The sequence below is a fragment of the Dromiciops gliroides genome, chromosome X, assembly GCF_019393635.1.
Source record: "Dromiciops gliroides isolate mDroGli1 chromosome X, mDroGli1.pri, whole genome shotgun sequence".
Classification (NCBI taxonomy): domain Eukaryota; kingdom Metazoa; phylum Chordata; class Mammalia; order Microbiotheria; family Microbiotheriidae; genus Dromiciops; species Dromiciops gliroides.
In genome coordinates, this window is record NC_057867.1 from 77,412,991 (window position 1) to 77,438,865 (window position 25,875).

The 25,875-nt window shown below is 36.6% G+C and overlaps 1 protein-coding gene across 1 annotated transcript in view; it reads left to right on the plus strand.

The window, feature by feature from the left end:
• PCDH11X (protocadherin 11 X-linked) overlaps nucleotides 1-25,875 on the plus strand; it is a 539,199-nt gene that overhangs the window by 323,502 nt on the left and 189,822 nt on the right. The window contains exon 8 of the mRNA XM_043974371.1: nucleotides 23,061-23,256. Coding sequence (XP_043830306.1) covers nucleotides 23,061-23,256 — 196 coding nt within the window. The remainder of the gene's footprint in view (nucleotides 1-23,060; nucleotides 23,257-25,875) is intronic.

Consider the following 25,875-nt stretch of genomic DNA (forward strand, 5'->3'; position numbering starts at 1 on the left):
CTCTAATAGAAAATGTGTAATGAGGAATAATAGCTTAATTAGGTTTCATGCCCATAATACTATTGAATCAAAGTGATAAAACTTTTTGATTTCCAATATATCAAAACCAGACTTAGTAGATGGACTACCTGAAAGCCATGACCAGAAAAAGAGTCTAGACATCATATTCTAGGAAATTATCAAGAAGAACTGCCCTGGTATTATAGAATCAAAGGATAAAATCATTATAGAAAGAATCTACCGATCACCTCCTGAAAGAGACCCCAAATTCTAGAATTATCCGGTGAAGGAGAAATTACTCTAAGCAGCCAGAAAGAAGCAATTTAAATATCATGGAGCCACAGTCAGGATTGCACAGGACCTGGCAGCTGCAACATTAAAAGATTGCAAGGCTTAGAATATGATATTACGGAAGGCAAAGGAGCTTGGATTGCGACCCAAAATTAACTACCCAGAAAAACTGCGCATTGTCTTTCAGGGGAAAAGAAGGACATTTAGTGAAATAGGGGACTTTCAAGGTTTCCTGATGAAAAGACCAGAACTGAATAGAAAATTTTATCTTAACATACAAGACTCAAGAGAAGTATAAAAAGGTAAACAGGGGAAAAAGTTATTCAATAAGGTTAAACTGTTTACATCCCTATATGGGAAGATAATAGTTATAACTCTTGAGAACTGTATCTCTATTTGGGCAGACAGAAGGAGTATACAAAGAGGGTATAAATATAAATTGTCTTTGATATGGTAATATAAAAAATTAAGGGGTGAAAAAAGGAGTATATGGGGAGAAGAGGAAAGGGGAAGTTGAATGGGGTTAATTACTTCATATGAAGAGGTTCAAAAATCCTATTACAATAGATGGAAAGAAGGGAGGAGTGAGCCTTGTTTCAGTCTTACTCTCATCAGATTTGGTTTAAAGAGGGAATAACATGCATTCATTTGGATAAAGAAATTTAGCTTATTCTTTAGGGAAGTAAAAGGGTAAGGGAAAAGGGGGCACTGATAGAAGGGAGTGCAGAAGGGAGGAAAGGGTAAAGATATAGTCATCTCCTCCAACTACATATTTGCTGTATATTTTCTTTTTTTTTCTTTTTTTTTTTTTTTGCGGGGCAATGGGGGTTAAGTGACTTGCCCAGGGTCACACAGCTAGCTAAGTGTCAAATGTCTGAGGCTGGATTTGAACCCAGGTACTCCTGAATCCAGGACTGGTGCTTTATCTACTGCGCCACCTAGCCGCCCCCTGCTGTATATTTTCAATTTCGTGTTAACTATTTTGGATCCATTCACTAGATTCTATGAATTCCTTATATGTGTTCTCTTTTAACCTATAAGCCTAATTGTAGCCTTTCTAATTCTTTAACAATTTTCATTCAATTTGAATAATTTGCCTAAGATCAATAACCATATTACATATATTTTTTCACTACTCTTAGTTTTACATTATAATTCTCACATGTACATGAGCATAGTGTATCTCAGGCTTGTCACACAATTTTAAAGATTGTGTGTTCATTTACTCCAAGTATCTTCTGACCATACAATTAAATTAGATGAGATTTCTTGTTCTTTAATTCAATATTTAAGTTACATAATATCTCTTGATGAACTTAATTTCCCTCCTTTGTATTTGGAACAGTTCAAGAAGTGTGTGTGTGTGTGTGTGTGTGTGTGTGTGTGCAAGCATGCCTGTATGTGTACTTAAAGAAGTTCCCACCACCTTCTTTTGTTTTGTTTTTGTTTGTATTTTTAATCTACCACCTTATTTCAAAACTATTTGGATTCTTGGGCCAATGGACCAACACCCTGAACATATTTTGTCCTGCTTCAAGGATGGAATTTAATTCTTAAAAAGTGTTAGTCACATGTGACATACTATATCTTTTGAAATTACATTGCAATAAAAGATACAAGGAACGGATATTTTTTCTTCTATGAAGGAAGTGTTGATGTTGACTGAAACCAAGTCAAGTGGAAAATAGTCTGTAATCTGCTGATGTTGGAAGAAAAGAACCTGGTAAAATACTCATAGAATGACAAGAAATGTATGAAAAAGAAAGGCAATGTGCTTATGAGATATGAAGAAGCAACCCTGATAAAGACCAAGCATGAGCACAAAGTAATGAGACTGATTTTCTTTTCTTTTCTTTGATGCTCTTTAAATTTCTTTTCATTTCTCCACCTTCTCAATGTCCTTCCTACCCTGCATCCTAAAGGATTTTTCTGTTTTGCTCATAAAACTAGTCCAGCAGCAATTACAAAAGGCTTCCCCAAATGATTATTGGAACTGAGTAGTGTAATGGCATTATATCTGGAGTGAAAAGGCCTCCTTTTAAATCCCAGCTCTGACACTTCCTAGATGTATGTGCTTGGACAAGTCACTACACCTCTGTGAGTCCAAGCCACTTCAGCTCTAAAATGAGAATATAAATGCACATCCTTCTGGCTCATGGGATTGTAGTGAGGAAAGCATTTTGTTATGTTTACAGTATGCCTAGAAATAGCAGCTTATCAATTGTACATAAGTTCTCAACTTAAAGATGCATATAACTTGGAAAGCTGACTATATTGTAGGATTATACACATTCATTCCAATACGTTGGTAAGAATAATAATTATATTACCAAAAAGTCAGGCCTACTTAACATATGATCGTAAAACGTATGATCTGGTGAAGGGCTCCTTCACCTTTTTTCTGTCGTGCCCCCTCCCCTTTCAGTGTCTGATGAACTCTATGGGCCCCTTCTCAGAATTTTTATTTCAACTGTAAAAAAATGTGATTACAAAAGAAAAACTTAATATTATAAAATAGGTACTAAAATATTACCAAAACACCACCTGAACGAAAAGATAAATTCACAAACTTCAAATTAAGAAGTCCTGATGTTGGGGCATCTAAGTGGTACAGTGGGTAGAGCACTGGCCCTGGATTCAGGAGGACCTGAGTTAAAATCCGACCTCAGACACTTAACACTTACTAGCTGTGTGACCCTAGGCAAGTCACTTAACCCCAATTGCCTTACCAAAAAAAAAACAAAAAAATATCAAAAAAAGTCCTGATGTACAGCAACAATTTGAAGTGGAACAAATGCATAGATCCTAGACCCTAGCAGAATTTGGTAGAAGAGAGAGCAGTTACATCTCTCACTGCGGTGCAGAAAGGAATCTTGTAGTCATCTTTGACAGCAGCAACTTTTCAGTGCAGAATGGAAGGAGGATAGACAGAACGCCACTCAAGCCCTTTTCACTATAGTGAAGGAAAGCAGGGATGCAGGACAGACTAGACTCCTGTTTTACCCAGGAGTGGCTGTGGAGGCACTTCGAGCTAATGCCCTGTGCGCATTTTTCAACCCTGCCTCTGCGATCTAAGCCACTGCTGCCACTGCTTCCCAATTCCTTTGGCCCAGAAAGAAGTGGCCATTGTCCCTTTGGATTAGACCACCCATTGGTATATCCTTCTGAGCCAGAGCTCCTGGCACATGCTAAAATTCTGATTCTCTTGAGGGGCTCCTGTCTAAGGAGGAAAGGGAAAGTCAAACTCTTTGTTCCATGCTTCTTTGGTGCACTAGAAATTAATTTTCTTTATTCGCAGAATTGCCTGCCTTGCTTTGCCAGAAAAAACTGCGATTTAGAGTGCTTTTTTAAAAAGAGAGAGAAATCCATTAACATCGAAGTATTTCATGCCTCTAAAAATGTGCTATGTAATTACCCAATACAGTTTTTTTTAAGAAGAAAAAACATCCATTTGAGCTGTAATATTGTCTGATTGTGTTCATATAGGTTCCATTAAATTAACTATTTATCCCAAGTCATGGAATTATGAAGTGATTTGTTCTTCAAAATATTTTCAGTGCATTTACAAAAAATTACAGCATAGCTTAACAATGTTATTACAATTAAAAATTGATGGTATTGCCACTTGATATAGTAGGTGAAAATATAGTCATACAAGAGAAAATACATGAGAGAATTAGGGTTCCGTGGGGCTTTATTCCTTTAACATATATGATATTGGTTCTATAGTGAGGAAATGGAAGAGACAAAACCATATCTGTGGGCAAGTCACTCTTTAAGCTTCAGTTTTCCCTGTTCTGTGGTATGATACCCAGAGTATTAAGATATATAGACAGTACAAGTATATATATTGACTACTACTACTACTTATGATCTTTGGGATTGAGCATCCAGACATTTCAGTTTCCCTGATCATTCACCCAAAGGAGCTGTTTTCTTAAGCTGACAATTATTTTGCAATTATTGAGAGACAGGCTGTCTATATATAAACACTGGGATATTCAGGGTGTCATTTTTGCAATTTTTGGTTGATTCATTCATTGACCAATTATTTAAGTGACTGCCAAGTGCATAGCCCTTTGATTCAGTAGAATTAAGACATGTTCCTGTTTGGATAGAGTTACAATCTAACAGTAGGTCTGTCTATCTTCCTGTCTGTCTGTCTATCTATCTATCTAAAACTTGGCCACTCTATTTGTTGTTTTCTCTTCTTATTAAATGACTGGTCTACTTTCTTTTCTAGTCACACTGATGTCACTACTTTTAAGATTCATGATTTCATTTGTTTGAATATTTTCTTCATTGATTAAACCTTTAATATTGTAACGAACAATTTTAATGACTTCCTCTGGTCAAAAAAATTCATAACTTGATGACCAGCCTTCTAATGATGTGCCTCTCCAAATCTAGGGAGGCTGATCTTCACATAAATATTTTTATATGCATAATCCCAGAGACACTGTGGGAAGGTGGAACGAGCACTAGAGTTGAAATCAGAGGGGCAGCTAGGTGGCCCAGTGGATAGAGCACTGGCCCTGGAGTCAGGAGTACCTGAGTTCAAATCTGGCCTCAGACACTTGACACTTACTAGCTGTGTGACCCTGGGCAAGTCACTTAACCCCCATTGCCTCATGAAAAAAAAAGTTTTGAAGTCAGAGGTGCTGGATACCAGTCCCTGCTTGGCTACTTACACCTGTGTGACTTCAAGAAGTCCCTTCATCTCTCTAGACCTCATTTTGCTTGACTTAAAAATAAGGAGACTGGATAAGATGAACCCTAAGGTTCATTCCAGCTTAAAATCCATGATCTTAGGATCCTTTCAAGTATTACAAAGTCTTTTGCCAGAGCTTAAATTTCACTGCTACAGTCTGTGAGAATTCAGGGTTGAACCATCATGCCTCAATGAGCCAGTAAAAAGGAACATTTCCTAGACTCACATGTGTCCTCTGTCACATGATTCCTTGAGAGTGTATTTTACAATACTTCTTGCATGCAAGTCATCATTGATAACATGCTACAGCTGACATACGGCCAACATGCACCCTGCCATTATCTTTTGGGTTACTGGTAATTTTGAATCCTTTGAAATTGGGGACTACCACATTTTAAAGCTGCTAACCCTTAGTGGAAAGATGCTGACGTTAAAGAAAGGATTCTTGCAGCAGCAAGTGATGTGGGAACCTCAGGTGTACAACAAAATTTCCTAGATGGGACTCAGCCTGTTCCCTCCCTTTCACTCAGTTCTGAGTCCAGCTCCTCAACTGTTTGCATTTTCTGTGCCTGTCTACCGAATACCTCATTAGTGACCTGCCTTTAATTAAATACTATTATTGCTTCCTTATAATCTTCCTTGCTTCCATCTTCACATCTTTCTCTAGAATCTGGTATCTGAGAGTCAGAGGGGATTTTATGCATTTATTAGAAGTTGTGCTCACAGTAAGCCAGCTTTTAGTTTTCTGAGAGGTTACACTTGAGGCAATTCTGCCTGAATAAAGAAAGGGCATTTATGTTTTCATCTGTGCTCCTTTACCTGCACTACTACAGGTTTAAGAGCTGACTGCAGCTACTCCAGTAGAATCTCTGCCTAAAAATCGATTGTGCCACATTGTTCATTGCTGCTGCACCCTGCCTGAGGCAGACTGTGCTATTTTCTCTCTCATCTCATTTGTTTTTTTTCTAGCAACTAACTTTTGTTAAAAACCATATTCACTGAATTAGTCTGGATTTCACACAGAAAAAAAAGCACATTTTAGGGGCACAAGGTGAGGACGAGGGGATGGAGGAGGGAAAGTGGATATGAACTTGAATTTCTTTGACTTACCATAGTGTTAGAAATATTTGGGAGCTTTTCAGCATCCAGGAGAACATAGCCATTGGTAATCTCCACTTTTATATGAAATCTGGGTGTCTCATTATTTAAATTTTTTTGATGACAAGGAAAGAAATACCCATGGAAAACTGAATAGTGATTCTAAGACTATAGAAAAGAACATGAGTTTGAAACAGAAACTATTTCACATGCCCATCAAGGTGAGCTGCATTCGGTAGTACATACACACAGTGGACAGACAGATTGAATTACTATGGGCATTTTCCTAACTGGGCAATGAAAAGGAAAATAATTGATTCTAAGTTTCAAGCCAAATTCACGGTTATTCTTTTTTCAGAGGGGATCAAAATCCAGTTGCCATCAGATGGTTTTGCATCTTCCTCAGAATACACCTCAGCTAATCAGCTAATCTTTTTTCCTATGGTCTGCTACTTCTCCTAAAAAAGTCAAGTCCATATTAATCTTGCATATGGCTGTATGTGCAGTCTTTGACATCCATTCTAGTGAAAAGTTCCAGGAGAACCAAAGAGACCACCCCCACCTTTTTGTGTAGTCATGATTAAGTCTAGCTCACATAAATAAGCATCAAAGCAAGCAGAGGTAAAATAGTAAAATAGAATGACTTCTTTAGCCTTCCATTTTCATTCTCTTTCCCCATACATATAGTATAATATGCTCCCTACTGCACCCCAAACCCCCTGGGAAATTGACCTTTCTGGGACTACATCCTCTTCAAAACTGTGGATTTTATGTAATATAAAAGTTATTATTATATGCTTTGCTAAAAAGGTAGGATGTACTTTCATATTCATACAGGGAGGGGGGATGATTTTCTTCCTGCAAGCCTGGTGAAATGAAAATTTTCTCCTCTCTGTGACACCCTCAATATCATCAAAAGAAATAGGACGCCATACAATCAAAGAGCTCTAAGTATGGAAGCAAATGTACAATGCTTGTCATAGAATTAGAGTAATTTTCATAAAGCACAAATAATACCTGGGGGTACCCACTGCGTCAGACAGTGCCTCCTCCAGGGAAGCGTACCTAAAGTTCAAAGTCATCGGTGGGTTTGCTTTCCCTCAAAACCATAGCTCATGAGCTCCTCACACTATCTTTACATTTATTCATCTGCCAGGGGACAATTAGTTCAAAGCAAGAACATCTAATGAAATTGCATAATAAGAAAGATAGTAATAAAAGATTCTCCTAAATAAACCTGGGGAATAATCTTCTATAAGTATATTGTCAGTAGAAAGAGTGAATGGACATACAGCAGGAATTCACATAGGGCACACAATGTGGCCGGGGTCCCCACCAGTGTCAAAGGGCAATTCAGACACTCTGTGCAGGGATGTCACCGTAGTGCTTCTATCGAGCCTGCTTCCCAATAGTCTGTCTCCCTCAAGCATGTAGTCTCTGCTGGATATAGCTTAATCGGGTACAAGGTACTCATGGCCATTGCCAGGCACAGCTCCACTAGGCATGTGCTTATAGATGATCTTTTAACTTTCACTTTCTGCCTTCAGTGACAGCCCTTGATTACAGTACTTTGTCCGACTCTGCCAGAATCTTGTCGCTTAAAGTGCTGATACTTTCTTCATCTCTCTCAGAGAAACAGATGTGCCATTTAGGCAAAAAGAGCTTTCTGATGTTCTGTATTATTTGATATCGGCCAATAGGCAAGCTCTCACATTTAAGCTATTACTTTGGTTTTCTCTTTGAAAAATGCTTTTAAGTGGTCTGAAACTGCCCTTGTTTTGAACTATCAAAGGGAATTTCTGCTCCCCTTCCTTCCCTAGTCCTACCTCCTACTCATTTCTGTAATGGGTAAAGCAATGAAATGAACCCAAAGTCAATGACTTTTTAAATCACTGAAACAATGCATTGGTAATAAAATAATTAGCTAGTCTCACCTAAATCAGTTATAGAAAACTGGAAGTAAAGGAAGAGTTCAAATGACTTATAATAAGGCTTCATAATAAAGTAATTACCAAAATAGCGAGGATGGGTAACAATTTCAAATGGAGAAAAGTATTTTAAAATTAGTGTTTCAAGTTCTCCAGAGAGAAAAATTACCATTCTATAAATTATTTTAAAAGAAAGAACTACAAAGAGATAAGGGCATGATGTGAGGAGGAAAAAAGTGTCAGCCAACCAAATTTTGCAAGTAAAAGGTTCGCTATCTCATTTTCTCCCAGTAATCAAAGTAACTTTTTACTAAGAGCTCACACTTTTTAGAAATATAGAAAAACACAAGTAAAGACTAGACACTCTGTATTTTCAAAAATACTTTTTAAGAATAACATTTTTACTACTTCTAGATTCTCTCTCTCTTTTTTTTTAGTGAGGCAATTGGGGTTGAGTGACTTGCCCAGGGTCACATAGCTAGTAAGTGTTAAGTTTCTGAGGCCAGATTTGAACTCAGTTACTCCTGATTCCAGGGTGGGTGCTCTATCCACTGCGCCACCTAGCTTCCCCTACTTCTAGATTCTTTAAAGCAAAGTAAATATCATTTTGTTATCAGTAATACTATCGACATTTCCATCATCATTATTCCTGACTAAATAGCTGCAATTTCATTTAGCTTAGGCCTACACATGAAAAGTCCTAAGCATAGGGGAGAAGTTGATTTATGTTCTCTTGTGAAAACATACTGATCAAAACATTTTTGTTTGTTTTGGTATCCTTTGGACCTTATTTATTTCCAGTTGAATTGAACTAGTAATCTTTTATTATAAAGATATATTAGTATTTTTTTCCTTTTCAAGATGCTTAACTGGATTTGTAATCTCTCTTCACTGGTGCTGTTCCCACCCTCTCCATGACTTCCCATTCTCTGTGATTCTCCCCCAGTTCCTTCTATAAATCTCCCATAGAGGATCTTCCCAATACATCAACATTGTATCACTCCTCTTTAAAAAATTCTCCTTACTAGACATATTGTCAGCAATGGCAATTGGGAGCCAGCATAGGAACCTTGCAGGCTTGTTGTGAGGATAAAATGAGATCGCATTTATAAAATTCCTGGCATATAGTAGATGCTTAATAAATGTTTATTCTGTTAGGTCTTCCCTTCCCTCTCTTGTTCAATTAAGACTTGTTTGTGTTTCCTGAGAGGGATGAAAGTACCTCATTTGATTTTTCCTATAAAATTCCTAAACCCATTATTCTAGGGAGATGCATTTCCAAAATGTTTCTCAATAATTTATTTGATATTTTAGGTTTCTTTGTAATTTTCAGTAAATTTACTTTTAATTTTAGAGAAACACCCTAATACTCTTTGCATATTTGTAGTTTTAATTTGAGAAGTTTGTAGTAATGAAGCCCCCCAAATAGTTAAATTAAGAAATCAGTAACTGAGGATTCGTCTAGGTGCTTAAGTCTTTAAGACAAAAGGAACTAACTTATAGGGCAGAAGTGTGGTGCCTTCAATATTTACTTATTTGCTGTTCTCTAATTTAAAAAAGATGATTACACAGGGAATACATATGTTTTGGTGAAGGAGCTGCCAGTAATTTTTTTTTACCTTAGTGAAATTAGCTGTCAATTATATACTATAATATCCCCCCCAAAAAAAAAGTGCAATAATCTCAAGATGCCATCAACTTTGGTGATATTGTAGTAAAATATGAAAGAGTTTACTTTGGGAATGACAGGGAATGTCACAGTTCCCCTTTTTTGTGATAGATAATAGCTGATCTCTACGTATCTCTTTAAGGTTTACATAAAGAATAATTCACAAACATTATCTCAGTGAATCCTCATGACATCATCATCATAATTATTATTGTTATTGTTATTATTATTATTATTCCAATTCTGTATATCAGAAAACTGAGGCTCAAAGTGATGAAGTAGTTTGTCCATGATGACACAGCTACTGTCAGGTGCAAACCAGGTTTCTCCTACCTCCAAGTCCAGGACTCTTTCCACTGTTTTTTTAACGTACCAAAAGCATATGGATGGGAAATTTTCAGTTTTTCTAATGCTTCTCTCTCTTTCTATGCAAAGAAATATGGATTTCTGTGGAAAGTGATATCTTAGTAGGTGTATATGCTTCCAAAATGAACCTCAAGAGGGCAAAGTATTTAGTCCATTTGAATATAACCTCCATGTAATCTGATTCTTGTAGTCTACAGTAATTTGCCAATTTCTGAATTAAATGGGGGAAAATAACTATGGGAAGCTAATTGATACAGTAGATAAGGGTACCAGACTTGGAGTCAGGAAGACTCATTTTCCTGAGTTAAAATCTGGCCTCAGACACTGACTAGCTGTGTGACCCTGGGCCAGTCACTTGACCCATTTTGCCTCAGTTTCCTTATCTATAAAATGAATTGGAGAAGGAAATAGCAAACCACTCCAATATCTTTTCCAATAAAACTCTGAATAGGGTCAAGAAGAGTCAACCATAATTGAAATGACTCAACAACAACAAAAGAATAACTATTCAGTATTATATTTTTATCAGTTTAAGGGTAGATATTACATTCTTGGATGTTGAATATTTCAAATATTGTTTCATAATCATTGTGGGGTTGGAGGCTGTTCTTTTCCATTCAACTAATAACAATGTAACTCTCTAATTAACTCTAATTTCCTTTGGGATGTGCTGCCCAAGAAAGCAAGAGACCGAAATATGTCCACAGAATATCTTGAATTCAAAAATGAATGAAAACCCTAAGCAGTTTAGCGCCAATCTTTGCCAATCTTCCAAGTTTTTCACTTTCCTTTGAAGTGAATCCTCATGACCTACCTCATGAAATTCAGTATTAAATCAATCACATGGATTTTCATATATTTTCCTTACAAACACACCTATATACATGGCTGCTAAAAAATAAATACACATTTTGAAGACTGCATTGGATTTTTGACTAAGAAAACAATAGACTCTGCTAAAAGAGACATCATCTGAATTTTTAAAGTGCTAATATAAAATATGAAGCAGGTTTTTCCTTAAGTGAAGTTAAAACTATTAAGTGACATTCACCATGTTTTTTTCTAACAGTTTATCAAAAATAGACATTAAATAGCATTCATTTATAGGCACAATTATCTCTCTTCTTTCAAAACAAGCCCATGTATTTTAAACAAAATCTGGAGGGTGCTATTTCCTTGAATTAACTCCATGTTTAAACACAGGACAGTATTCAAGCATCAATGTTGATGTCTTCTCACTTAGCAAAGGACTGATTTCCAGTCTTCCCGATCCCTCCAGTCCCATTGTCTGGAGCCTCAGGTTTAGAATTCGTGCCATTATTACTTTTTAAATATGTAAGATGTTTGTTCATTCACTGGAAATAAAGAATTAAGGAATTGTCAATGAGCTTGTCTTCCTTAGCTACAACTAGTTGTTTTTCCCCTAAGGCTAAAATTAGAATCAAACCAAATAATGTAGACAACTTTTTTTTTTACTTTTAAAGTTAGCATTCCTAATTAAAATTATTAGTCTGGACCCCTCCTACCCTGAATCCCCTAGACAGTCTCCTCTTAGAAATGATATCAATGTGTTTCTGACTGATCTTTCACCTTCAGCAGGGAAATTAGCTCTGATTTTAAATACTATTTGATCTGCTGTTGTGTGTTATAATTTATTTGTACATATATGCATACATACATGCATGCATACATACACTACTTATATTTAGTATCACATTTAAGGGGCTTATTTTCAAGAATTTATATAGCTGCATTTTTTTCTGGGGCAGCTAGGTGGCACAGTAGACAGAATGCCAGGCCTGGAGTCAGGAAGACCTAACTATGTGACCCTGGACAAGTCACTTAACTGTATTTGCCTTAGTTTCCTCATTGGTAAAATGAGGTCGAGAAGGAAATCGCAAAACACTCCAGTAACTTTGCCAAGAAAACCACAAATGGAGTCACAAAGAGTTGGACATGACTGAAATTACTAAACAACAACAAGAAATATTTTTCTGGGTTTAGATAAGACATTATGCAGGCATTTTTGTTCACTTTGAAATTTGACAAATAACTTTATCACCAGCATATTTTGTCATCTTTTTCCCAGAAATTTAAAAAAGTAATTAATATAGCTTACGAAAGATACTGAAATGTTTCAAGCAGTCATAGTCTAGTTGTATAAGTGGGAAAACTGAAACACAGAAAATATATATACATAATAAAATAGATTTTTTTATATATACATGTATATGTATATGTATGTGTATATATATATATATATATATACACATGCACACACACACACACACACACACACATATATATATATATAATACAGCCAGCAAGTGAAAGTAAAGAGTCCAATTTAAGTAAGGAATCAAAGATGTTGTTTCTTAATAATTTTCCTTTTAAACTTTTTTTTTTTTTTTTGCGGGGCAATGGGGGTTAAATGACTTGCCCAGGGTCACACAGCTAGTAAGTGTTAAGTGTCTGAGGTGGGATTTGAACTCAGGTACTCCTGAATCCAGGGCCAGTGCTTTAACCACTGCGCCATCTAGCTGCCCCCCTTTTAAACTTTTGAAAAATTTTCCACCTTAATATGATTCACCCTTTCCCCCTGCCATTCGTTGGTACTATGAGACTAGGAGCAATGTATGTAAATGACAGAGAAGTAGATTTCACCTTAGCATAAGGAATCTGTCCCTAATGCTTAGAAATCTCCAACAATGTGAGGCTCTGACTAATCAGTTCGTTTTTCAAGGAAAAGCTAGGGGCTTTGGTTGGGCACTTTAGTATAAACATTGCTAAGCTGGAAAGCATTTAGAGGACAATCAGAATATTTCATGTGCCTCAATATTATGCAATATGAGAACAGGTTGAAGGAGCTAGGGATGTTATATTTGAAAAACCGTTACCTAGAAGTAGAATTGGTTTTCTGGGTCCCATAGGACAGAATGAAGAGAGACAATGTCATAGATTTAGTCAGATCTAGATTTCCTAACATTTATAGCCATTTAAAAATAGAAAAGACTCCCTTGGAAGATAGTGGACGTTCCCTCATTAGACATCTTCAGGTGAAAATTGTATCGCCTCTTGTGTCACTCTTGTACAAGGGATTCTTGTAAAATTGCACATTAGCCTAGTTGGCCTTGTTGAAGGTCCTTTCCAAATCAGAGATTTTCTGATTTCTTCTACTTGTTGGAATGGGGCTGAGGAGATTCATCCACTGTATCAGGAGTAGAATACTTAGACTGTAAAATAAGTCAAGTGTAAGATGAATGTCATGGATGATGCTTTTAAAAGCCTCATTATCTTTAAATTGACATTGAAGCTGATATATGGAAGTGGGACAGTTTGGCAAAAAAGAATATTGCAAGGAAACATGCCAATTTTGACAAACACTTGTGACTAAAATAGTGTGTATGTGTTATGATTTTGTCATTTTGTAAAATGCCTTGTTTCATTGTCAGCAAGAAATTGTGAAATATCAATTTTAATGACTCATTTGGCATAACTCCTAAGAATGTAATTCTAAAAAGTGAGAAAGTGCATTTGATTATAAAATAGTATCGTTCTTCCTCATATCTTATTTGTTAATAGTTTTTTTTTCAAATCTTAGGACAGTTACATAATTAGCAACAACATGGCTTATTTTTATTTTAATAGGTATGGTCTCTTTGAAATATTCAGTTAATTTAATGGCCTTAATATATTATTTCATCTTTCTCAATTATGTTATTCCATTTGTGCACTTTAGGAAAGAATTCATTTCAATTCCAAATTTCATTAGAATAGTGTAAACAATTTAATGATAGGAAAGAGGTGGAAGATGGGGTAAGTTATCGCATTTGGAATTCAAGTGAATTCCTATCAGCTACAGTCACTTAAAAGGCACACAAATACCCAAATATGATTTTGCTAAGCTCAAACATTTCGCTATTCCCTAGTGTGACTACACAGCTGGTCTGCTATTTTAAGAGATGGAAATCTGTAGATTATTTCCCTATTTCCATATTAAAATGAAAGTGTCAGATTGAAAAACTGTTTCTTATGGGGAATTCTTTTGGTGATATGAACAGGTAAGTGCAGGCAAAGTTTCCTTTGAAACAATATAAAATGGTTTAAAAGTTTATGGTTGGGGCAGCCATGTGGCGCAGTGGATAGAGCATTGGCCCTGGATTCAGGAGGACCTGAGTTCAAATCCGGCCTCAGACACTTAACACTTACTAGCTGTGTGACCCTGGGCAAGTCACTTAACCTTCATTGTCCTGCCCCCCCCAAAAAAAAGTTTATGGTTGCCCATGTCTCTATTCTACTTTTCTAGATCCAATAGAAGTGTGACCTTGTCTTTCTCCCATCCCTCCCACCAATGTGCTCCAAAAGCTTATTTCTAAATTGATGTTATACATAATCACAAACTCTCCAAATTTGAAGGCCCCTCAGAGGCCACCTAGTCCACTGATACCTGACCAAGAATTCCAGAAACAGTGGCACTAACAAACAGTCATATACACTGTATGCTTTTTTAAAGATTTGTATGTGTGTGTGCACTCCCACTTGTGTCACTCAAGACTGCCGTTCCACTTTGCAATAGTTAAAATTGTTAGAAGTTGTCATTTTGTTTCTCAGCAGCTTGTGTAGTGATTCCTGTTCTGCCTTCCTGAGTCAAGTAGAACACATCCACTTCCTCTGTCATATGATCACTATCATGTCTTCCCTGAAACTACTGGAGACTAAATATTCCAAGTGCTTCAGCTGATCTTCACGTAGCATGATCTGGAGTCCTTCTCCCATCCTGGCCCTCTCTTCTTAGACATTTTCCATTTTTGAAGTGACCTCGCAAAATATTTAGTTCCAATTAATGTGATAGTTTACCAAGACATTAAGTATGTGAATGCTGGTTAGCTTAATCCCTCCTTACGTAGGCCTTAGTTTCCTTGGTTTCCTTCAAGGCCAAGTTCAAACATCATTTTGGACAAGAAAGCTTTACCTCTCCCTTGCCCCAAATACCTTCCTTTTGGAGAATTACCTTCCATCTCCTCTGTATATATTTTATATGTACAGAGAGAGTACTCAACACTTGTCTAGAAAAAAGTTTCCCAAAATGAAAGCATAGAGAGAGAAGAAAACACATCCCTGCTTTTAAAATCAGATATTTGTTTTTAATTATTTATATGGTTAGAATCCCAGCAATTGTCTTTAGTTCGCCACTGCCCCACCCCTTCCAGTCTTGCTTCTAGTTTTAGATTTAATTACTAAGTTATTTCATCTTTTCTCCTTTGAAGTATAAATTTCTCACCAAAACCTTTCACTAGGTTCAGCTATTGGCTAGTTCACAGTACCATGAAAAGTAACCTTATTCAACCTAAACAACATGCCTAAATTTGACAGTTAATATATTTTCCCAACAGTTTGGAGCAAAACTTATCCTGAAGTAATATTTTAACCAGTGAGCTGAATGAATTCTTTTATGCTATATTCCAATCAAGCAATAAAGTGACATGGATGTGAAGTTGCCTGGTTGCCAAGGATTGAGAAGGGAAGTCAAAGTCTTGATTAGCCAAAGGTTTTTAAAGATTGATGTTGAAACTGTAGCAGACACGTGTTTTGGAGTCTGAAACAACACTCCAGAGCACCTGCTAATTTTTGAAACACTTGGATTAGTGCTAAGAAAAATGATCATCAAAGATGCTGTTTTGCCAATCACTTCTTAGAGTCACACACTTAAAATTGCCATTCTCGTTAACCCTACATCATAATTTCATTGTACCATGTGTGGGGCCCTTTCTATACATCAATTGTCTTAGGGAGATGTTTGAAAAAGTTTTACAGGGTTCTGTTATTAATGCCCTTTAAACAAATTTTATTATGGAAAACGTAGAGCCTTTATTTTATTTATGTGATAATATATAAACAATAATATTGAATTAACCCTCCTGCTCCACTCCAGTACATATCAGGGGTAAATTCTTTTTCTCTTCCTGGCATAAAAAGCATATATTTAGTTTTAATAATAATCTGTTTAGCAATATAACTTATATTTTACTTATCTTGTTGTAAATATTGATGGTGGGGCATTAAAATCACTTTATGTCTGCAATGCTATGAGGTTTTCCTCTAAGAAATTTTTTCAGAAAATTTGTGTATGTGCATATGTATCCTCATATAAGACAAAGTATTTTTGCTGCTTATAGGAAAAATAATTTGAACGAGAAAGTTCTAAATATATTCAAAAATAAATAGATTATCTAAAACTTACCCCTCGGGGCAGCTAGGTGACACAGTGGATAGAGCACCGCCCCTGGAGTCAGGAGTACCTGAGTGCAAATCTGGCCTCAGACACTTAACACACACTTACTAGCTGTGTGACCCTGAGCAAGTCACTTAACCCCAATTGCCTCACTAAAAAAAAAAAAAAAAAAAAAAAAAAAAACCTTCTCTTTTTGCAGGACAGTAGAATCCTAATATTTTATCTATGTAGAGAATTCCTAGTGAGGAAACTTCTACCAATGTAGGTCAACAACTGTCCTACAATTTATGGTCTTAGAAAGTTGCCTGGGACAGTGAGATGTTAAGTGACACAGAGACAACTAATAATGAGGGAGAAGGCCCTCCTCCTACAAAAGGAAACAGCAAAAATTAATTTTAACTAGTGTACCATATGTACAATATAGCTACAGCCTTACTCTCTACTGGGCAGTAGGACATTTATATTATGTTTTGAAGCAGTTATTTCATGACTTATTATTAAGTGTTAACCTATAGGGGGCAGCTAGGTGCTGCAGTGGATAAAGTACTGGCCCTGGATTCAGGAGGACCTGAGTTCAAATCCAGCCTCAGACAATGACACTTACTAGCTGTGCGACCCTGGGCAAGTCACTTAACCCCCATTGCCTCACCAAAAAAAGTGTTAACCTATAGCTTTAAGGTTTATTCCATGGTAATTTTTTCTGTGGTGCTGCTTCAATTGTATTTGTTTGTTTGTTTGTTTGTTTGGGGTTTTTTTTTTTTTGGTTTTTAGGGCAATAGGGGTTAAGTGACTTGCCCACGGTCACACAGCTAGTAAGTGTCAAGTGTCTGAGGCTGGATTTGAACTCAGGTCCTCCTGAATCCAGGGCCGGTGCTTTATCCACTGCGCCACCTAGCTGCCCCCTTCAATTGTATTTTAATAAGAAGGAGAAAAAGTAGAAATGATTCAAATATATACTAAATATTGACATTTTAGTAAATATCCACATTTCGTTAGCTGTGTTAAAATACATAAAATACTTATTAATTTCTGCCTTTTGGCATACATTATTTTACATACATTAAAATATATACATTAACTATGATTTAGACATTTAGCATACAGGAAATTATATTCTGGTGCTAAATTATATTTCAGGCATTTTAAATACTGTTTTTTACAAGGTTTGCAAGTATGAAGGGTGATAATTTAATTGAAATCATTGGGGAAATATTAACAACATGCATATTTTACATGACCAAAAGATTGAACTCATCACAAGATGAGCCTTTGACTTCTTATTCATGAAACGGTGAAAATCAACTTTGAACAGATTGACAACTATTAGCCAGAAGTGAGAAAAGGGTTCTGAGGGATGAAGAGTTGATCAACTTTCAAATTTCATATTAATTCTATGCAAATTTTATATTCATCATCCTGTCTTTGCAAACCTATCAAAGTGGTGGCATCCATTTTAACATACATTTATTGGAACTGGGTTTCTAATACCATCTGAGTGACTTCTCCAAAAGGAAAGATCTGATTATATCAGCTGAACAAATTTTGGGGCTTTTTCAAGTGATAGTAGAACGGTTTCTTCTCCATGCAGTGGTGTGTGTGTGTGTGTGTGTGTGAAAGAGAGAAGGATATGAAGGACAGGAGCAGAATATGGGGAAAGGAAAAGTCTAGTGAGCATATACAAGAATTCACTTCAAGTCTGATTTTGCTAATGATTGTTCCAGGTCATAACTAGCTTAAGAATTAATAGAGGGGTAGCTAAGTGGTGCAGTGAATAGAGCACTGGCCTTGGATTCAGGAGGACCTGAGTTCAAATCTAGCCTCAGACACTTGACACTTACTAGCTGTGTGACCCTGGGCAAGTCATTTAACCCCAGTTGCCTCACCAAAAAAAAAAAAAAAAAGAATTAATAGAGAGCTACCTGAGGCACATAAAGTTTGAGTTAGCTTACCCAGTATCATGCTGTATAATAAATGGCAGGAATTTGACCCAAGACATTTCTGAGTTCATGCCTTGGCTCCCCATCTAGTATGCCTGGCAACCCCTCTGGAGTATATAAAAGTGTGAGAAAAGGAAATTCCACATGGAAACAAAGCATTTTTAGTTTTTCTTAATTTAGCTATTTTTGATCCTTACCAAATTACAAATTTTGGCTAACAGTTCCTAAAATTAGACATGATTCCTGATTAGTAATAATAAGTCCTTATTTGCTAAGCATTATGGATCTGATTGTCGCCACAAAACCTGTTACCACCAAATTTTGCTTGTTGAAATTGCTACATTCAACCACCTAAAAGATAGAGTTACCCAAGAATCCTGACGTACCTAAAAGAGAGCAGTAATCTTCCTAGCATGTTGAGTTGGTCAACTAGAGTGTTTTAGAATTAAAGTTTTTGAGTCATCAGCATATGAAACCATGAAAAGGAACTGAAATGATTTTTTGTTTTGTTTTGATCTTTACCTGTGCTAGTGCTGTCTTTTCCAGCCATTTTCCACAAATATGCTACTGCTTTGGTCTTAGCCTAAAAATATTCCATTTGTCTCTGTACTATTTTGCAGATGATTTTAAACTGATATAATCTCAGAGCACAATTGGGTGCTGTATCAAAATCAAGTACATAAGGAACCAAAGAGTCTTGAATAAAAGCCTGTGCTAGTGTCCTGGGTATTCTAGCATCATTGGCGTCAGTCTGGAACTAAGAACAGTAGATTACATTGTGGCCTTAGGAACACAATTGCTCTATGAATGATTGTGACCCATTTGGGAGCACATATTTCTTTGTGTTGTATTCAGAGGAAAAGCTCATGAAAAGGACTGCTCTAGTTAATATTTCATTTTTCATAGATTGGAAAGTAGTGTTGAGTGTACCCTTTAAATAAGGAGAACTGTAAGAAGGCTATTACTGTATTACCAGCCCCTATATAGATTCACAAAGTAAAAAGACCCATTTCTTCATGTATCAAAAACTCTGAAACAACCTCTTGATGCCTTCTCTAAGCTCCCTATATAGAGGAAGTCATATACTAGGTTCTTAGCTATGCACATGAACAGACTATCTGCTCTCCTCAGATCTGCAAAATGAAAAAAAAAAAGAAAGGCATGCTCAAATTTATTGGTAGTCCTCGAAATGGGGGATCTGACCTGGATCTCTTTGGCACCAATATTGAGCACTGTTTCGCTGGCCTCTCCATAGAAGATCAGAAAGGCACTTAAGTTTAGTAGTAGGAAGACAGAGTGGTAAAAGAGCTATATCAAAGCATCTGGAGAACATGACAAATGCAGACAAACAAAAGCACAGTGGGGTCCCTGAGGACCAGTTTTTTTTAAGGAAAAAATACCATAAGAAATTAGTAGTCATGGTGTCAATTTATTAAAAGTCATTTTATAAATCATTCTTCACTGCCCCCCCCCATAAATACATTCCCTGTATGTTATGCCTAGTTCTGACTCTACTAGGAGCTGAAATCATACCATGGACAGGAATCCTATCAACCACTGGGAATACAGAGTTGGGACAACCCAGTTAGGCAAGAAAGTCTACTGTGATACATTAGAAAAAATACAAGAGGGGCAGCTAGGTGGTGCAGTGGATAGCGTGCCGGCCCTGGAGTCAGGTGGACCTTAGTTCGAATGTGGCCTCAGACACTTGACACTTACTAGCTGTGTGACCCTGGCCAAGTCATTTAACCCCAATTGCCTCATGAAAGGTGGGGGGAGGGAGAGAGAGAGAGGGAGGGAGGGAGAGAGAGAGAGAGAGAGGGAGATGGAGAAAATATACAAGATTGGGAGTCAGAGGATCTAGGTTTTAGTTCCAGATTTCTAACTACATAACTGTGTGACCTTAATCAAGGCACTTTTCTTCTCTGAGCTTCAGTTTCCTCATGTGTAAAGAGATTGGAATAGAGAATTTCTAAGGTCCCTTATAGACCTGGCTATGATTACAAATGGAGAAATTAAGAAGTTCTTCATATATGTTTGACCAGGGGAAAGAATGTGATTGCCCAACTGTCTAGGCAAAGGATCATAAGAAGAAAACATGGGGCTTTAGATATTGACAGAACACACTATCTTGACCCACAAAAGGTACATATGTCAGGTATTTGTTGAAAAGGCAAGTCAAGTACCTAATAATCAGAAAGAGACAGAGACAGAGAGACAGAGAGACAGAGGGAGGGTTAGAGAGTTGCCTAATCTTCACATTTGTAGATTGGAATGAGAAAGGAACAGCAAAGAATATAAAATGAGATGGCATATATTTGTAATGGGACATTGTTTTTTATGTGTTAATGTTTTAATTTCTTCCTCTCTTTGGGAAGACTAAAGTTGGTAATTGCTGAGTGTTTTAAAGGATGTATTCAGAGAATGTCTATATTATGTGCACACATCCCCTCATTCTTCTTTCCAATATTTGAAAACTATATCCAAAGAGTTTGCAAGAATTCATAGAATTTGGGGGGCAGCTAGGTGGCACAGTGGATAAAGCACTAGCCCTGGATTCAGGAGTACCTGAGTTCAAATCCAGCCTCAGACACTTGATACTAGCTGTGTGACCCTGGGCAAGTCATTTAACCCCCACTGCCCCGCAAAAAAAAAAAAGAAAAAAGAAAGAAAGAAAAGAATTCATAGAATTTTGAAATTAGAATATATCTTAGAGATTATCTAATCCAATCTTCTCATTTTGCACAAAAGGGAAAATATATTTAAACAACTTCAACCCAAGCCTTTCTTTGACCTGGCAAAATCATTGAAAACATTGTTTTACTAAATTATTGGGTTTTTCCTACTTGTCATACAATTTTGTCATTAAAAAATCCAATTTAATTCAGCTTGCGAGGGGATGGGGATAAAAAGAGAGAAATGAAATGATTCTTGTCCTCAAGGAGTACGTAGGACTAAGCCTATGGTTATACATGTCATTTATTAAGAGACCAAAGTACATATCTCTTTTTAAATAATATTTTATTTTTCCCAATCACACGTAAAAACAATTTTAACATTCATTTTTAAAATATGGTGTTCCAAATCAAATTTTCTCCATTCTCCCCACCCCCAGAAGGTAAGCAATTTGATATAGGTTATATATGTACAATCATGCAAAACATTTTCATATTAGCCATGTTGCAAAGCACATCTCTTGTTGGAGGTAGCCAGGGTACAAGCTCAGGGATGAGCTGCTTCATGGGTTGGCCCCTGAAAGCCCATCCCCAAACATGCTCCATAGGAGCCAACACTTCTAATATGAAATAATAACCTACCTATTATAGATAAAATTAAGGGTGATATTTTTAGTACTTATCACCAAACCAAATGATCCTAATCGCCAAACTATGTGGAATGACAAGCTTCCAATATATAGATACCCAACCCCAAAATTCAAAATCAGTGTGGAACAGGATGAAATTTATATGATAACCACCATCCTGTTTCCTATTAATGTTGTCCTAAATGGAATTTCAGTGAGCACACAGAAGATGGAGTTGATTGGAAGAACATTTATTTAACTCTTGATGTGTTTGAAATACCATGTAGAGAAGTTAAATAAACTATTACAACCACTCCCCAACATACAGTGATCCTGGAAAAAAGTAAAGTTAGAATTTACTACAAAGCTGACATTCTTCCATGGCCATGATACTACCCGCACTCATGATGGGGAATCCTCATGGAAAAGATAAACATATCATAATACCTTTAAATTATAAAAAGCAATCATTTTATCCATTTGGGTAATTGTCCACAGAACATTAAACATAAAAGAACAAGAGTAGGATAGTAAGTCGTTAAAGGACCATTTCTCTTTGAATTCCATTGAACAAAATGAAAAGAATGGAGGATAAAAGGCAGATATTGGAGTCAAGAAAACCTGTGCTTATGTCCTGTCTCTGCCACATAGGGATGGGTGATCTTGGGAAAGCCATTCAACCTCTATGTTCCAAAACCCACTCCAATCCAATGCAAAAGCCATCTACTTTTATAAGACACTATGCTAGGAACTGAGATTACCAAAACAATACAAACCTTCCTAAAGGAGCTTGTTTTCTACTTCAGTGCATACATTTGCAAACAGATAAAACTATGCCCAATAATTTGAGGGCTAAGAGAACACTAAAATCTAGGAGCATGAGGAAAAGACTTTCCTAAGTGGTGGTACATGAACTGATTCTGGATTGAAGTTAAAGATTATTAAATGGTGGAACGTGAGGAGAAAGCCTGTTCAAAGGCATGAAATCAGGAGGTTGAATAATATCCTAAGACTTATTTGCTAAGTCAGAGATGACTTGCAGTTTGCATTGGTGGAGAGTGAGCCCCCATACCAGCAGTCCCCTATACTAACAGAGATCCTTTGCTTTGTTGGCTTTGAAAAAGCTTAGATGTGTAAGCAAAAATCTTACATAATGACACTGAGTATTTAAGTAGTGAAATATCAAGCAAATGAACTCAATTTCAATTCCTCCTGCCTTGGTTGGCTCCCATACAAATGATGGTACCCATAAGTGAAGGCCGACAGCATTTATCTTTAGTACTGGATGGCTTTCATGTTGTATCAGGGTTTGTGGATTCGAAAAATAGGAGCAGCTCTGATAGGAAGAAAGACAGGTTTGAACACAGAGCTGCCTGTCCATAAAATCCTGAAATTGTGCACAGTTGTAGATAATGTTAATGTGTCTTCACCATGTATCTGAAATGATATATTTTCTAAATTGCATGCATTAAATAATTACTAAGATCAGTGTTAAAACCCTATCATTTTCTTTCTTCTTTGTAGGCTCAGCGCCGTGTCACATTCCACCTTCCAGAAAGCTCCCAGGAGAGCGGCAGCGACATTGGACCTATTGAGGTAGAAGCTGGTGCCGCTGTTATTACCAGGCCTGGCTATGCCCGTAGAGAGTACTATGAACACTCATCTACACATACACACAGCAACCGTACTGAAGGAGATGGCAACTCTGACCCTGAAACTGGTAAGTGACTCTATGTTCCCAAGATACATGATTTTACTATACGACTATGTCAAAATGTAGAGAATTGTAGAGTTGCTGGAAGTTCACTATTTGACTGGGAGGGAGACACAGGTAAAAAGTGAAAGGATAATGCTGAAGATAATGATGATGCTGGTGAATGATAATCATGGATCTTTCAAAATATCACCTGTGCTAAAAATCCCTTCAGTAGGTATGTTAAACAAACAAATATGGCAACCAAACCAATGATATAAGTGGAGATTTGGGGTCTTAGTTTTGCTAGATAAATGTCTAGCCATAATGGCTCCGTGGGCTGTCTGGAGCTTTGTCCCAGGGCACTGCATTTAAAGGGCTGTGGCAACAGTTGTATAGAATCCACAGAGCTTTGATATATGTAAAGAAAGCTAATTAATTAAAATATGAAGTTACCAGATTGCAGGTTGAGATAAACATTGACCCACCTACACTCCTGCCAACCTATGTGCAAAATAGCCCCTCACCTGAGTGCCTCTTTGTGACCCTTACCCTGGGCTTAGTTTGGATATGGTACTTGTCCCAGGTCTTTTAAAGCCCTAGTCAGGTTTTAGGGCCTTTTAATTAATATTATGATCCTAATCTATTACCAGTGGCGTATATTTGAGGACTATAATTTGAAAATACTTCCAAGGACCAGCTGATCACAAGTGACACACTATATTTGTTCATACTAGAAATGAAGAATGTAAATTTTTATTTCAAAGTGAAATTATAATGTCTGCTTGAACTTGTTTATATTTAAAGTATATTTGCACAGATAGTAGAACTTATAGTAAATTATAGTAAAATTATTAAACAGTATTTTATAAGTATTTTTAAATTCTTGCATCAGTTGGCACACCTAGTCTTTTACAGTTATCTTTCTTTTGAATAACTTTTTATTTTACAGTGGCGATGAGAAATATAATCAAATGCCATAAAACAATTCCCTTTTTGGTGCCTTGGAGATTATTTATAGTCATATATAAATGTACACTGTGTACTATCTTATAGCTTTAAAATATGCTCAGATTTGGTCTATACATAGGCTGGCATGAAAGCTAACTTGTCCTTTTGAAAGAATGGGGAAGGAAGGAATAGGAAGGAAATGTGTTTGAACCTCAGCTCTCTGAGTGAACATCATATCTGACCTGATTTCTATTGTCTCACAGTGCTAGCTTCATTTACATTATTGGAGTTATTTTGCATATTCCTTCTTTAAAATTCTGTATCAGTTCATATAGATTTTCCAATGCTTCTCTAATTTTTTTTCATGTTGAGCATTTCTCGTGGCACAGTGATATTCTATTATATTTATACACCATAAGTTTTCAGTGATTCTCCAACCTTGGGCATGTAATTTGTCTCTAATTTGTAATGATATCACAAATAGTGCTCATATCAACAGTTCAGCATATAGAGGACTTTTCTTTCTGTCTTGACCTTCAGCTAGTATTAGAATTACTGGGGTTAAAGGGTGTTGACATATTAAGAACCTTGAAAGATGAATATGAAGTGCTTAATAAAATTTCATGGAAGAAATTACATACCTATACTTGTGACTCAGGATAGCAATTTGAGAAATGCAGAGTTGGTAAGGTATATAGAGTTTTTTGAGTTTCTGAAGCTATATTTTCCCCAAAGTTTATTGTTTACCTTTATAATCAATATCTGTTTGTAGACCAGTAGTGACAGTGCCTTATTCTTCCCACTAGTATGGCTGTCAGCTATTCCTAGAGCACCATTAGTACACACGGTGCTGTATCCATTAACATAGAACCGGCTCAAGGCATGCACACACAAGTTATGACTGTGCTTAAAGAAGAGGATTGAAATGAGTGGGAGTGACAACGAAATCAAGCACCCGTGTTTGAAATCAAAGCAGTCCTTCCACCATTTCCTTTGTATAACCTGGTTGGTTTTAGGGTTTTTTTTGGGGGGGGGCAGTGAGTGTTAAGTGACTTGCCCAGGGTCACACAGCTAGTAAGTGTCAAGTGTCTGAGTCAGGATTTGAACTCAGGTCCTCCTGACTTCAGGACTGGTGTTTTATCTGCTGCGATGCCTAGTTTCCCCCATGACCTGTTTTTTAAACCTAACAAAATAAGCATAGATTGTATAAACATCGCAAAGAACTACCTGACATCTCTATATCATCACTGTAGCTTGGTATTTGCAGATATACTAAATGGTTATTAAATGCTCTTAGAGTATGAAATTCAGAAAATCCCAATCATCTGTAATTTGTTATGCTTGATACCCAGGTAGTTAACATCTGTTCTGAAAATCACAAATTTCTCCAGTAGGCATCAATAAAGAAACTTTCTTAGCCTCACTATCAAATAGTGCAATGAGGTGTATAGTGCTATAACTAGAATGCAGTTGCTTTTAGATCTGGTATGGTTTTAGCATGAGTTGCTTGACAAGTTTATTGTTTCAAGCAATGAAGAGTTATCTTTTGTTATTTTGGATCATGTAATCTATCAGCATCATTTTTATCTTCTCTGTCATCATCCTATCAACCAAAATACAAGATTATAATCAAAGAGGCATCTTTCTTTAGCACCATATAAAATAGATACATCTTCTATGGATGATCATTGTCAG